Source organism: Dendropsophus ebraccatus, chromosome 14 (genome assembly GCF_027789765.1).
Source record: "Dendropsophus ebraccatus isolate aDenEbr1 chromosome 14, aDenEbr1.pat, whole genome shotgun sequence".
Taxonomy (NCBI): Eukaryota; Metazoa; Chordata; class Amphibia; order Anura; family Hylidae; genus Dendropsophus; species Dendropsophus ebraccatus.
Genome location: NC_091467.1, coordinates 48,057,789 through 48,070,422, shown reverse-complemented (window position 1 = coordinate 48,070,422; position 12,634 = coordinate 48,057,789). Strand labels below are relative to the sequence as shown.

Here is a 12,634-nt window from a genome sequence, read left to right as displayed (position 1 = left end):
GTTCTCTCTCTCGTCACACCTCCTTAGAACCAGCAGAGGACACGATCCTCTGCACTTTTTGCATCACTGCATATTCCTTCAGTCTAGCCTGGTCATGGAAAGGGTACTCTCAGCGCTCATCGGATCCTGGTCCATACAGCATCTTGTAGGGCTCAAAATAAATTATCACAGGTACATTTCAAAAGTCAAGTGCTTCTCTATGCTGTCCTTTAGTCCAAAGGACACTTTCTTCTTCACTTGATGGACATGGTTTGTTCACATATACTGGCACTGTGCCCCATGTCAGAAGCCCTACACATGGGTTGTTTCCAGATACTATTAATACTCTTACAGTCACCATTTGCCTTTGGCTACAGCAATTTTTTTTTTTTCTTAGATTCCTTGCTTGCTGGAGCAAAGTTCAGCAGATCCCCAGTGAAGAAAGGCATATAATTTTGAGGCTTCAAAAATGTATGTGAGTGACTATATATAAATATATATAATGTATGTCTACATAGAGTATATACATGTGACGGTCTCTATATACAATTCAGAAAGGCGTAAGGTAAGGGCAACACTAGATGCGAGAAGAGTTAAGGCTGCATGAAAGTAACCTTCTCAATAATCGGATATTGATGGATACAAGGGCAAAGACCTATCCAGTATCTATGGAGAGTCTCATCCCGAGTCTGGCAGAAGTTGTAAGGAACTTTTTTTTTTTTGGACTCTGTTTTAGAGTACAAAGGTTTGTTCATCCACAAAAGGTTGTGCCTTCTTAGACTTGGTCAGCTTGTCATCAATGAGTGTTGTTTGAGGAAAATTAAAAAGTCTAGCTTGATATGTATAGTTCGGACTCTTAAGTTTGCATGAGAAGTTACACCTAACAAGAAGCAGCATTACCAACTTATAGGCAAGTCATACAGGACCACAATAATGAAGCCAGGTCTCTGGTATCCTCAATGGCAAAGGTTCCCTTCATTTTTACAGTCCAGAACCTATTATTTATAGACACTTTTTTGATAGTCTTTATAAAATGAATGGAACAGATCTGTGTTGGGACATAAGACCATTGTTTTGGTCATATAGCTCAAATGGATATCTCCCAGTTTTCGACAATGACAAGTGAATGTGCAATATATAAATGTGATACATTACCACAATTGTATGCACACATATAGACAAATAGAAATTATAGGCTGTACAAATGGGAGGTGGAATCGAGGGGGAACAAATCCCCATAGGTTGATTTCTGCTCCTCTGGAGCAAAATAACTTAAAGGCTCTAGTAAATCTTCGATTACTGTACAGATTATAGATAGAGAGCTAAAGAACACTTCACATTCAACAGGGACGTTGAAAAGACTATGACTTTGCTCTTATTTGGGGTCTCTACAGTAATAAGAGTTAGGTTGGCAGAACTGTAGTTGAACTGATCATCCATCCTCTGTTCATATTAGATGTTGGTGAGTCCCCTATTAAACAACCAATGGATTTTCATTGTACTTCCATTGTATACATGAACTGCATCAAAAAGGAGGTGTTTCTCCATACACCTCCATCATCTTGGTCACAAAGCAGTGATCTGTGTCAGCTCTGCCTGTGGATTAGTCCCCACTTGGTCTGTTTCCCCACCCAACATGGGCAGTTCCATGCCTAGTCATGCTGGATTATTCGGGCCATCTGAGTTCTTGCAGGCATAGGCAACATCTTTGGCAATGCTGCACATGCGGTTGGACATTTGCAGCTCGGTACGGAAGGCGGAGGGAAAGCAGAACTTCTTAAAGCATGCTTTGAAGTTTTCATCTAAGAAGGCATAGAGAACAGGGTTGAGACTGCTGTTGATATAGCCTAAAGCAATGCAGAAATGAAGGATGGCCACCTTGATGTCACTGTTGGGCTTGGCGCCAAGGCTCTGCACCAGCACATAAATCTGAATGGGGGTCCAGCAGATAATAAACACAGCTACAACCACCAGAACCAGCCTTGTGATACGACGGAGGTTTCGGTCCTTCTCCCTTGACCCAGACAAGACTCTGACTTTTTTCAGTCTCCTGATCATCAAGCTGTAGCAGATGGTGATGATAAGAACAGGTATCACAAAAGAAAAGAGGAAAACACAAGTACCAAAGACTGGTTCCCAATAATGTTCTGGATCAGGGAGCTGCACCATGCACTCGATATCTGCAGGAGAAGAAGACACCATGTTATTAAAGACATGTCAATGAATACACGATGATAAAATCTGCCTAGTTATATGCAAATAATCCCTACACAATGGGCACAGGAAAATTACAGGTTCAGTCGTACTCTGCTGCACAAACACAATGTATCCAGAGTTCCGGTGTAATTTGCTGTCTTAGAAATATTACCTCGCTTTACAGTTATTGATTTCTCTCCATATTGCAGTTACTGTGTTATTCCTACACCTGTAGGTTTTCAGCCATCTCTCTTTTATTAATGTGACCAGTGTCTGTCGAGTGTTTATCTAATCCTCGGCTCTGTAACCGAGCGCTGTCTGCAAATGAATTATACCGTCCTGATTATTCCACAGTGCCGTCGTAAAAAATTCATTCCCACTCTCTTAAATCTGTTCCCACCTTTCTCAACCACAAAACAATAATGTGTAGTACGTACATTGTCCCATTAGGAAGTGATGCTCTAAAATAAAAGAAGAACAAGCAGAGGAAGGATACAGCATATTCTGTAAAGGTTTAGCTTAAAGGGTTACTCTTATCTCAACTAATATAGTTATACCTGTAGGGCTCATCAAGTTAAATGTTATTGCATAGCTCAACTAAATGGGTGGGTTATGGGGGAGGGCCAGTGCTCAATAGCATAGGAAATTAATTACTGAAGCATTAGCCTCTAATTATGTAAAAAAAAGAAATGAAACAAAACTGCAAATGTGAGAACCAAGCCTAACTGAGTATGTGGACTCTTGTCTGAATTGACTGTCTGGGCTTTGCCATATGATTAGCATTAGGCTGGATTCATACAATTCTTCCTTGCAGTGTCATTTCAGTGAAAATACTGCAGTAGCGCAACAGTACTGCAATAAAACTGCAAGGTGTGTAAACACAGCCTTACCAGGCTTCATCAGATCATTTATGACAGGAAAAACACAAGACAGTCAATATAGACAAAACTGCAGAGTCTAAATAATCAAGTAGGGTCTAATTATATAAAAAAAAGAAATGCAACAAGACTGTGAATTTAGAAACTCAGCTTTGTTGAGAAGGAAAGAAGAGGTTGGCTTCCCCCCAAGTTATAAAAAAAAAAACTGCTGTAGGGATGAGCCTTATAACCTCTTTCAGTCCTGCTCAGTGGAGAAAGCCCCAATGAAGTCCTCTGGAGCAGTGATGGCAAACCTATGGTTCCCCAGTTGTTGCACAACTACAATTCCCATTATATTTGGGCAGCCAACGTAATATCTTTGGTTGTCCCGGCATGATGGGAATTGTAGCTTTGCAACAGCTGGAGTGCTGAAGATTCACCACCACAGCTCTAGTGCCATTTTTGGAACCATTTAGTTTATTCTATAGGATGTCTACCAATGTAAAGGAAAACCTATTTTAGCCATTGCATATCTATAATTAATAATTCAGAGGTCCAGCAGTGTTGTGCAGCCGCACTGTCCATTTGGCTGTACGCACTGGCATCATGTGGGCTTCTATTAATACATGTGTCTCCTCTGTAGCCACAGTCCTCTTTCGTAGATCATCTTTTACACTCTTATTTTATCATGATTTTACCAAAAATACTGCTTGGATCTTACAGGAAGCCCATGGCATCCTTACTTGAACTTATTAGTGCATGTAAATGACTTTGGAAGCCAGTTTCTCTCTTGGGGTGACTGGTCCGCCAGTAGCCAAGTGCAAATCACAGGCAGTTGAATCCAGACACTAATTCCAAGGTGATTAATCTTCACTTATTTCTTTCTTCCCTCAAAGGCAGAGCTACCGGCTTAGGCTTGTGAAATATAACTTTAATAACATTCCCCAGCAGCAGAATGTTGAACCCTTTGGAAAGTGTGAGAATAAAGTCAGTGCTAAGAAAGCGGGAGTCAAGTGTCACTGAAGATAGCTGGCGAAAAATAGTATACGTTGGGATGTGTTTGCCAGGGCTTGATCTGTCTGGGCAATTACTCCTATAAAGCACCGTTCGCTCTTCAAGCTGCAGTGAACGATGGGTTTTATCGGCATCTCCTCTTGGTCCTCTGTATGTGTTGTGTTGATCACAGTGGGGAGAGAACTCTACAATGTTACTGACTTAATAAGATCTTATTTCCCCAGAGACTCGTGTTTCTTCCCCACACCTCTTGCCCAGATCTGGCTGGGGGACTGCAGACATGATACTTTATCACCACCTGATTTCTTTGTTTTTTTCAAACAAGCAAGGAAATACACTGAAAATGAAGAGCATTCCCAGTAAAAAAAAAAAGATATGTATACAGGGATGCTATTTGAATTGACAAATGTATACAGCAAGAATACGAGTAATGAAAGAGTAGCTGACCACTAAACAGTTCCTTGTCGAATTATAAAAATAAAATAGAAGTGGTAGAGTAAAGCTTGGTTCTTCTTTCTAGGCTCAACAGCAGGGATGATCGAACAGCGGGAATTTTCGGGTTCGCTCGAACTCGAACCATCGGCTTTTCATTAAAAATCGATGGTTTCGAATTCGAACGAACCTGAAAATTCCCGTTGTTCGATTATCTCTACTCACCAGGATTCTGGATCTTCAATAAAAACTCCATTAATTTCCATTGTGCCAATTCTCTGCCCACTCCAAAGGAAAAGTGTTTCCTGGGATTCCTGGGATTTCCTGTTTAAGGAAATGAGGCTTTACCAAGTGCCATGACCTCTTCAATCTAATTGTTGGTTTTGACCCCTTGACTCCCACCAATATTATTGTGTTTCTCATGACTTGGATAGTGGATTCTTATGCTATAAGTAGATTTGGACTAAAAAGGGGGTTTAGAGTCTAAGAGATCTTTGATTTTCATCCACAACCCCTTGCAAGCAGCTCCAGACCACCATTCATGGTCATTTGCAATGGTAAATCTGGGCCTGTGTGTGAAATAACGTCCAATGTTTGTCCAACAACAGCCGTTGTTATGAAATACGACCATTGTTTTTACATAGTGTGAACCTAGCCTCAGGCTGTACTCTAACATGCCCCTATGCTTTCACCAGTCACCTTGCAATGTTGCAGTAATCCCTGCAGCCTCTGTTGGCATTTTGACAACGTATCCTGCCATGTCGACAAAATATTGGGTATTCTTTAAGGCATGGGTCTCCAAACTGCGGCCCTCCAGATGTTGCAAAAGCACAATTCCCATCATGCCCAGACAGCTAAAGCTTTGGATTTGGCTGTCCAGACATGATGGGAAATTTAGTATTGCAACAGCTGGAGGGCCGCAGTTTGGAGACCCATGCTTTAAGGTATAATCTTGTAGTCTCATAACAGAAAATCTATTTTTCTTTACGTTTTGGTCGCCAGCTTCAAAAATATTGCACCTTCAGTTGCCGCCTCCTGTAGGACACGGCATCATTGAAGGTCATTTGGGCTTTGTGGTATTGTTTGTGAAGCACTGGAAATAAGCCGCATAGTCTATACAGCCAATCCAATTCGCCAGTCATGGAGCAAACACTAAAGGCAGCTGTCCACATTTGCATTCATAAATTTTCCCCAGAAGCAAGCACCCTGCAGTACAAGCAGAGGACATGAATTATAGATGTGACTGAACGCTATGTGATATTACAGTGACAGGGACGGATGTGGCGGCGTTAAACCCAGCAGATCAGTTTCACAAGCGGCTGTTTTGTCGTCCCCCCCCCTTAGTCTTCCTCTCCTTAATGGCTCTTCCTCAGTCCGCTGTGTGTGCACATTAGACAGTAAGCAGCCACATTAATTGCCACCTCGGATGAGAATAAAATTGGGCCATTTGGGGGGGGGGGGGGGAATGTTTTTTTCTCTGCAAAGCCATAAAAGCAGGTCATGAGTTACACTAGCCTCGGATAATTATAAACTTGGCCCTTTGAGCCACCTTTTCAAATAAACCTTAATTATAATAATATTTCACTGCTGGAAAGATCCATTTCTCTCTCCGCAGATTAGGTTTAATTGGAGAATGTCACAAACAACCCATCTCCCTCACGCACCAGACCTATTAACCCTTTCATATAACCATTTCTGGATAAAGGGTAGGCCTCATTGTGACAACCTCCCAAAAAGTCTTCTATTATAAGGAGAGATTTAAAACCTCTACATAGACTTATCAGTTAAATGATGTAACTCCAGCTGCCTGCAGACACCTCTAGGGGGAGCCTGCTGCATACAGATTTATTACTTAGTTACATTTAAAAGGATGCAGTAGACTCCTATGCAGAGAGAATTTCACCATCTAATACTTATACTGGCTTCATAAATAGTTTTTGGGAGTCTTTTTAGGCTTAAAGTGATGGTTCAAAACAATAAAAAATTACAAGCAGAGACCTGAGTACTGTATCATTACACACACATAAAACGTTCCAATAGATACCAGAACTCCAAAAAGAGATTTCTAAAACAAACAAAAAAAAAATCTAAATTTTTTTTTTAAGTGTCACTGTTGTTATAACTTTCAAAATCTAAATCCACAGCATATGTGAAATAAAGAAAGTTTGCAATATACATTCATTATTTTTGTTGTTGGTATCATTCTGTAAAACAAAGCTATACTTACCAGAAATCCAGGTTCAGTCTCCTGAAGGCAGATTTTTAGACTTGTGCTGGTTAAAAAAACAACAGAGTAAAAACAGGGATTCTGGCCAGTACAGAGAGTCACGGCTCAATGTGTGCCTCAAGACTGCCTTCTCTGTAAGCGCTGAGATGGCCTGGGAAACACAGGGCTTCCTGTTTTCTGACTTTTTGGGGAAAAAAAGGTCAGAAAACAGGAAGTGCTCTGTTTTCCATGATAACTGAAAAAATAAATAATGAATGTATATTGCAAACTTTCTTTTTATCACATCTACTGCTGATTTAGATTTTGAAAGTTATACCAACAGTCACACTTTAAAAACAAACAAAAACCCTTAAAAATAGAGACTAATTTTGCTTGTAAAACACTTGCAAACACAATCTTAGGCTGGGCTCACACTTTTTGCTCGTTGTTTTTTTTTTGTTTTTTTTTTACAAATTTTTAGGGCATTGTGAAGGTCAGGAGAAAAATATATATTGGGGCGATAATCAAAATACTGAAGAAATAGGTAAAAGCATACAAAAGGTGCCCGTTACATGATAACATGTTGTGCATCTACATACCACATGTGCTACTAACATACCCACTACATACCACATGTACTACTAACATACCCACTACATACCACTAGAGATGAGCGAACCTGGAGCATGCTCGAGTCGATCCGAACCCGAACGTTCGGCATTTGATTAGCGGGGGCTGCTGAACTTGGATAACGCTCTAAGGCTATGTGGAAAACATGGATATAGTCATTGGCTGTATGCATGTTTTCCAGACAACCTTAGAGCTTTATCCAAGTTCAGCAGCCCCCGCTAATCAAATACCGAACGTTCGGGTTCGGATCGACTCAAACCCGATTTGCTCATCTCTACATACCACATGTGCTACTAACATACCACATGTGCCACTAACATACCACATGTGTCACTTACATTTCACATGTGCAACTAACATACCACATGTGCCACTAACATACCCACTACATACCACATGTGCCACTAACATACCATATGTGCCATGAACATACCACATGTGCCACGAACATATCACATGTGCCACTAACATACCCACTACATACCACACGTGCCACTAACATACTCACTACATACCAAATGTGCCACTAACATACCATATGTGCCATGAACATACCACATGTGCTACTAACATACCCACTACATACCACATGTGCCACTAACATACCCACTGCATACCAAATGTTCTGCTCACATAATGGGCACATACTATTTACGCTATTTACACACACTACACACATCAGTCCGCAAGGCACACACACTACACATATCAAACAGCAGGGCATACACACTATACATATCAGTCTTTAGGGTACACACAAGCACTACACATATCAGTCAGAAGGGCACACACACACACTACACATATCAGTCAGCAGGGCATGGAACTCTACACATATCAGACAGCAGGGTACACACAAAAACTACACGTTAGAAAGCAGGGCGCACACAAAAACTACACATATTAGACAGTAGGGCGTAGATACACATACTACACATATCAGAAAGCAGGGCGCAGACACACAAGCACACACACATACACACACTACACACATCAGACAGCAGGACAGATGCTACACATATCGGACAGCAGGGCGCGCACACACACACTACACATATTAGGCAGCAGGGCACACACACACACACACACACTACACACATCAGACAGCAGGGCGCGTACACACACACTACACATATTAGGCAAAAGGGCACACACACATACACACTACACACATGCAGACAGGAGGGCACACACTGGTCTTGTAACCAGTCTCTGCTTAGTATACACTCCAGTATACACTCCAGGGGTACTCCGGCAAATTTATATTATTTTATTTAAATCAACTGGTGTCAGAAAGTTATACAGATGTGTAAATTACTTCTATTTAAAAATCACCACTCTTCCAGTAATTATTAGCTGCTGGATTCTGCAGGAAGTTGTGTATTCTTTCCAGTCTGACACTGTGCTCTTTGCCGCCACCTCTGTCCATGTCAGGAACTGTCCAGAGCAGAAAATGTTTTCTATGGGGATTTGCTACTGCTCTGGACAGTTCCTCTCACAGACAGAGGTGGTAGTAAAGAGCGCTGTGTCAGACTGGAAACAACACACCACTTCCTTCAGGACATACAGCAGCTGATTAGTACTGGAAGACTTGAGATTTTTAAATAGAAGTAAATTACAAATCTATATAACTTTCTGCCACCAGTTGATTTGAAAGAAAAAAAAACACTTCCCTTTTAACAACAACCCTCTGATATCTCTCCTTCAGCCACCCATAAATCCACTGAACTATCCAGGGATTAAGTCCAATCTTCTCCAACTTCTCTATGAGCTCTTTATGGGTAACTGTATCAAAGGTTTTGCTGAAGTCCAGATAGGCGATATCCACGGCACCACCTTCATCCAGCACCTTTATGACATAATCAAAGAAATCAATGAGATTAGCCTGGCATGATCTGTCTGCAGTAAGGCCATGCTGGTTTGAGTCCATCAGGTTGTTGGTTTTTAGGTGATCAATATTCTTATTTTTGCAAGAGTTTTAATAATTTCTTACAATTTATTTATTGCAATTATGTGAAAATGCTGTAAAATTGTGTGAGCCCAGCCTTATGGTCAGTAATATATATGATAGAACTCACTACGTGACTTTCATACTTACCCTCATTGTCCATTTCTGCCGATCCCATGACCATCACAGGGATTCCGATGAAGGAGGCGAGAATCCAGATGCATACGTTCACTACTTTTGCTTTGTGAGGAGTGCGGATATCAAGGGCTTTCACAGGATGACAGATGGCGATATACCGGTCCACGCTCATCATGGTCAAGGTGAAGGTGCTGGTGAACATGTTGTAGTAGTCGATAGCGATGGCAATCTTACAGAGGGCGTTTCCAAAGGGCCAGATTCCCATGATAATGTCCGTGCCTTGGAATGGGAGAGTTATCAATACTAAGGCATCAGCCAAGGCCAGGTTAAAGATGTAGATGTTAGTAGCGGTTTTCATCTTGGTATACCTAAAATAAACCACAAGATATGTCATGTCAGCAGGAGCAGTGGATTACAGCAAATGGAGGCTTTACAGTCACCCAGTAGAATAGAGGTGAACTAGGATATATCCAATATAAGTCATCTTTAATTGTGAAGGCTTCAATTTACAGGCAGACACTCAAAGGTAATAATAATGATAATCTTTATTTATAGAGCAGAAAATATATAGAAGAAGCTCCCCGCGGCCCCCCTGGACTTACCTGCTCTCTGTCTAAACTATTACACGCAGGGTTCTGGCAGGTCGGCACTCGCTTGCTTCTCCTGATCGGCCCATGTAATAGGAGCTTTAGGTTATGTTCAAACAATGTAAAAATAAGTGCAAATAACAGCCGTTATTGCAAAACAATGGCCATCATTAGCCCCTTAAGGACCGGGCCTGAAAAGGTCACTTACACTTAAATGCTGAGGTCACGGCGCGATCACGTCTTTTAAGGGTTTAAAAATGTAAATTGCAAATTGTAAATTGCAAACCCGCTTTATATAACATCTACTATTGATCTAGATTTGACAGGTAAACTTTAAGGTTTCACATTGGATTCAACGTCAACTACAATTAACCTTCTGTTATGGAATGATGGAGTAGCTCACTTTTTCTCGGGTAAGTGTGTCAACTTTAGGCTTGTTGAGTAGACCTGTGGCTTTGTGTTGCCTTTGCATTTTTCACAGCCGCACGTATGTTCACACAACATTTTTCCTCTCTGTCTAGCTGTTTGGCGAAATTATGGGTGTGTGTTTAATTGAAAAGTCCATTGAATTTAGTAGTAAAACTGTAAAAGGACGGTGAAAAAAACTATAGGCTCAGTTAAGTCAGGTTCAAATAGAGTGCAGTTTTTCTGGTGTGGAGTGACCCATCTAAAGTATAGAGTAATTTTGGAATGACTCTTAACCCCTTAAATTTCGATTTTTGCACTTCCGTTTTTTTCCTCCTTGTGCTTAAAAGCCCATAGCACTTGCATTTTTTTCGCCTAGAAACCCACATGAGCCCTTATTTTTTTGTGCCACTAATTGTACTTTGCAATGACAGGCTGAATTTGTTCATAAAAACACAGCAAAACCAGAAAAAAAAATAAATTTGTAGTGAAATTGAAAAAAAAAAAAGCATTTTGTTTACTTGGGGGGTATTTGTTTTTACACCGTTCGCCCTGGGGTAAAGCTGACTTGTTATATATGTTCCACAAGTCGTTACGATTAAAACGATATGTAACATGTATAACTTTTCTTTTATCTGATGGCTTGTAAAAAATTCAAACCATTGTTAACATAAATATGTTCCTTAAAATCGCTCCATTCCCAGGCTTATAGCGCTTTTATCCTTTGGTCTATGGGGCTGTGCGAGGTGTCATTTTTTGTGCCATGATGTGTTCTTTCTATCGGTACCTTGATTGCGCATATGTGACTTTTTGATCGCTTTTTATTACAACTTTTCTGGATTTGATGCTACCAAAATGCGCAATTTTCCACTTTGGGATTTTTATGCTTGAAATGAATGAAATAAATTAATAATTTGGGCAATTACGCACGCGGCGATACCAAACATGTTTATTTATTTTTTTATTTACTTTTATTTATAACATGGGAAAAGGGTGGTGATTCAAACTTTTATTACGGGAGGGGGCTTTTTATTAATAACAACACTTTATTTATTTATTTTACACATATACTAAAAGCCCCCCTGGGGGACTTCTAGTATACGCACACTGATCTCTCATTGAGATCTATGCTGTAAAGTTATACAGCATAGATTAATGATATAGGCACTGGATTGCTTCCGGCTGCTGCAGCCGAAAACAACCAAGTGTCGAGCCGGGATCAGTGCCATTACGGCGCAGACCCCGGCCGTCAGAGGATGCGTGGATCACTCCTCAGTAACAATGTCCCGGGAGGGCGATCCACCCCACTAGACCACCAGGTATGAGGGACAACAAGCAATCAGATGCAGCTGTCAACTTTGACAACTGCATCTGATTGCTTGATTAGCGGGCAAGGCGATCGAACCGTGCCCGCTAACAGCCACGGTCCCAGGCTAAATGCCGCACCCGAGACCGCAGCGGTTAAGAGCAGGGTCGCCGCGCGGGCCCCCTCTGAAGTCCCCGAGGCGACCAAAGGGCGTAAATATAAGTCCTGTGTCGTTAAGGGGTTAAAGGGGTTATCCACCTAAGAGAGCAAAAATGCTAGCTGGTCTTACTCACCAAGCCCCCCCTGAGTATTTTGAGCCCTCTCCTGTCTAGCTGCTATCATTCCTGAGTTACAAGTTTTTCTAAAAGAACTATAACCAAGATGGCACCTACCATGCAACTACATTTCCCATCATGCATCTCCCTGATTGATCCAGTTGCGTAGTCGCCCCCTTAGTTTTCTTTCCTGCCCACTGCTGTCATTACTATTGCACAGCAAACACAGTACTGTTTTTTTCACTAATTTTGCATCACATTACCCCAATATGTATTCCATACTAGCTGATGATGTAGCAGAGCTGATGCGAATGGGGTACCTATGTGCTGCATAATGGGCATCTGTTTACCGGGTATGGGGGTGAAGTGTAGGTTTAGATCCCTGCTTGTTGACTTTGAATAAAAACCATTCTAGTTCCATCCAGACTCTGAGAACATCTATAAAACTTACAATATACAGAGCTGTGACACAAAGACATATGCCTGCATTCACCTACAGCAAGTAGAGATAGAACTATGTTGATTACAGAAACCCAGGCTCAAGGACACGTGTAAGTCTATGGAAGCATCACAATCACAAGCAGTGATCAGGTGCAGATAATGTCTCCTGGGGTCAATAGACAGCTGACCCAGCCCCCAGAGAGGAGATCACATGTCCTGT

At 41.3% G+C, this 12,634-nt stretch overlaps 1 protein-coding gene across 1 annotated transcript in view; it reads right to left on the bottom strand.

The window, feature by feature from the left end:
• Positions 1-1,635: 1,635 nt before the first annotated feature.
• OPRL1 (opioid related nociceptin receptor 1) overlaps positions 1,636-12,634 on the bottom strand; it is a 62,093-nt gene continuing 51,094 nt past the window's right edge. The window contains exons 3-4 of the mRNA XM_069952045.1: positions 9,413-9,768; positions 1,636-2,159 (exon numbers count right to left, since the gene is read on the bottom strand). Coding sequence (XP_069808146.1) covers positions 1,636-2,159; positions 9,413-9,768 — 880 coding nt within the window. The remainder of the gene's footprint in view (positions 2,160-9,412; positions 9,769-12,634) is intronic.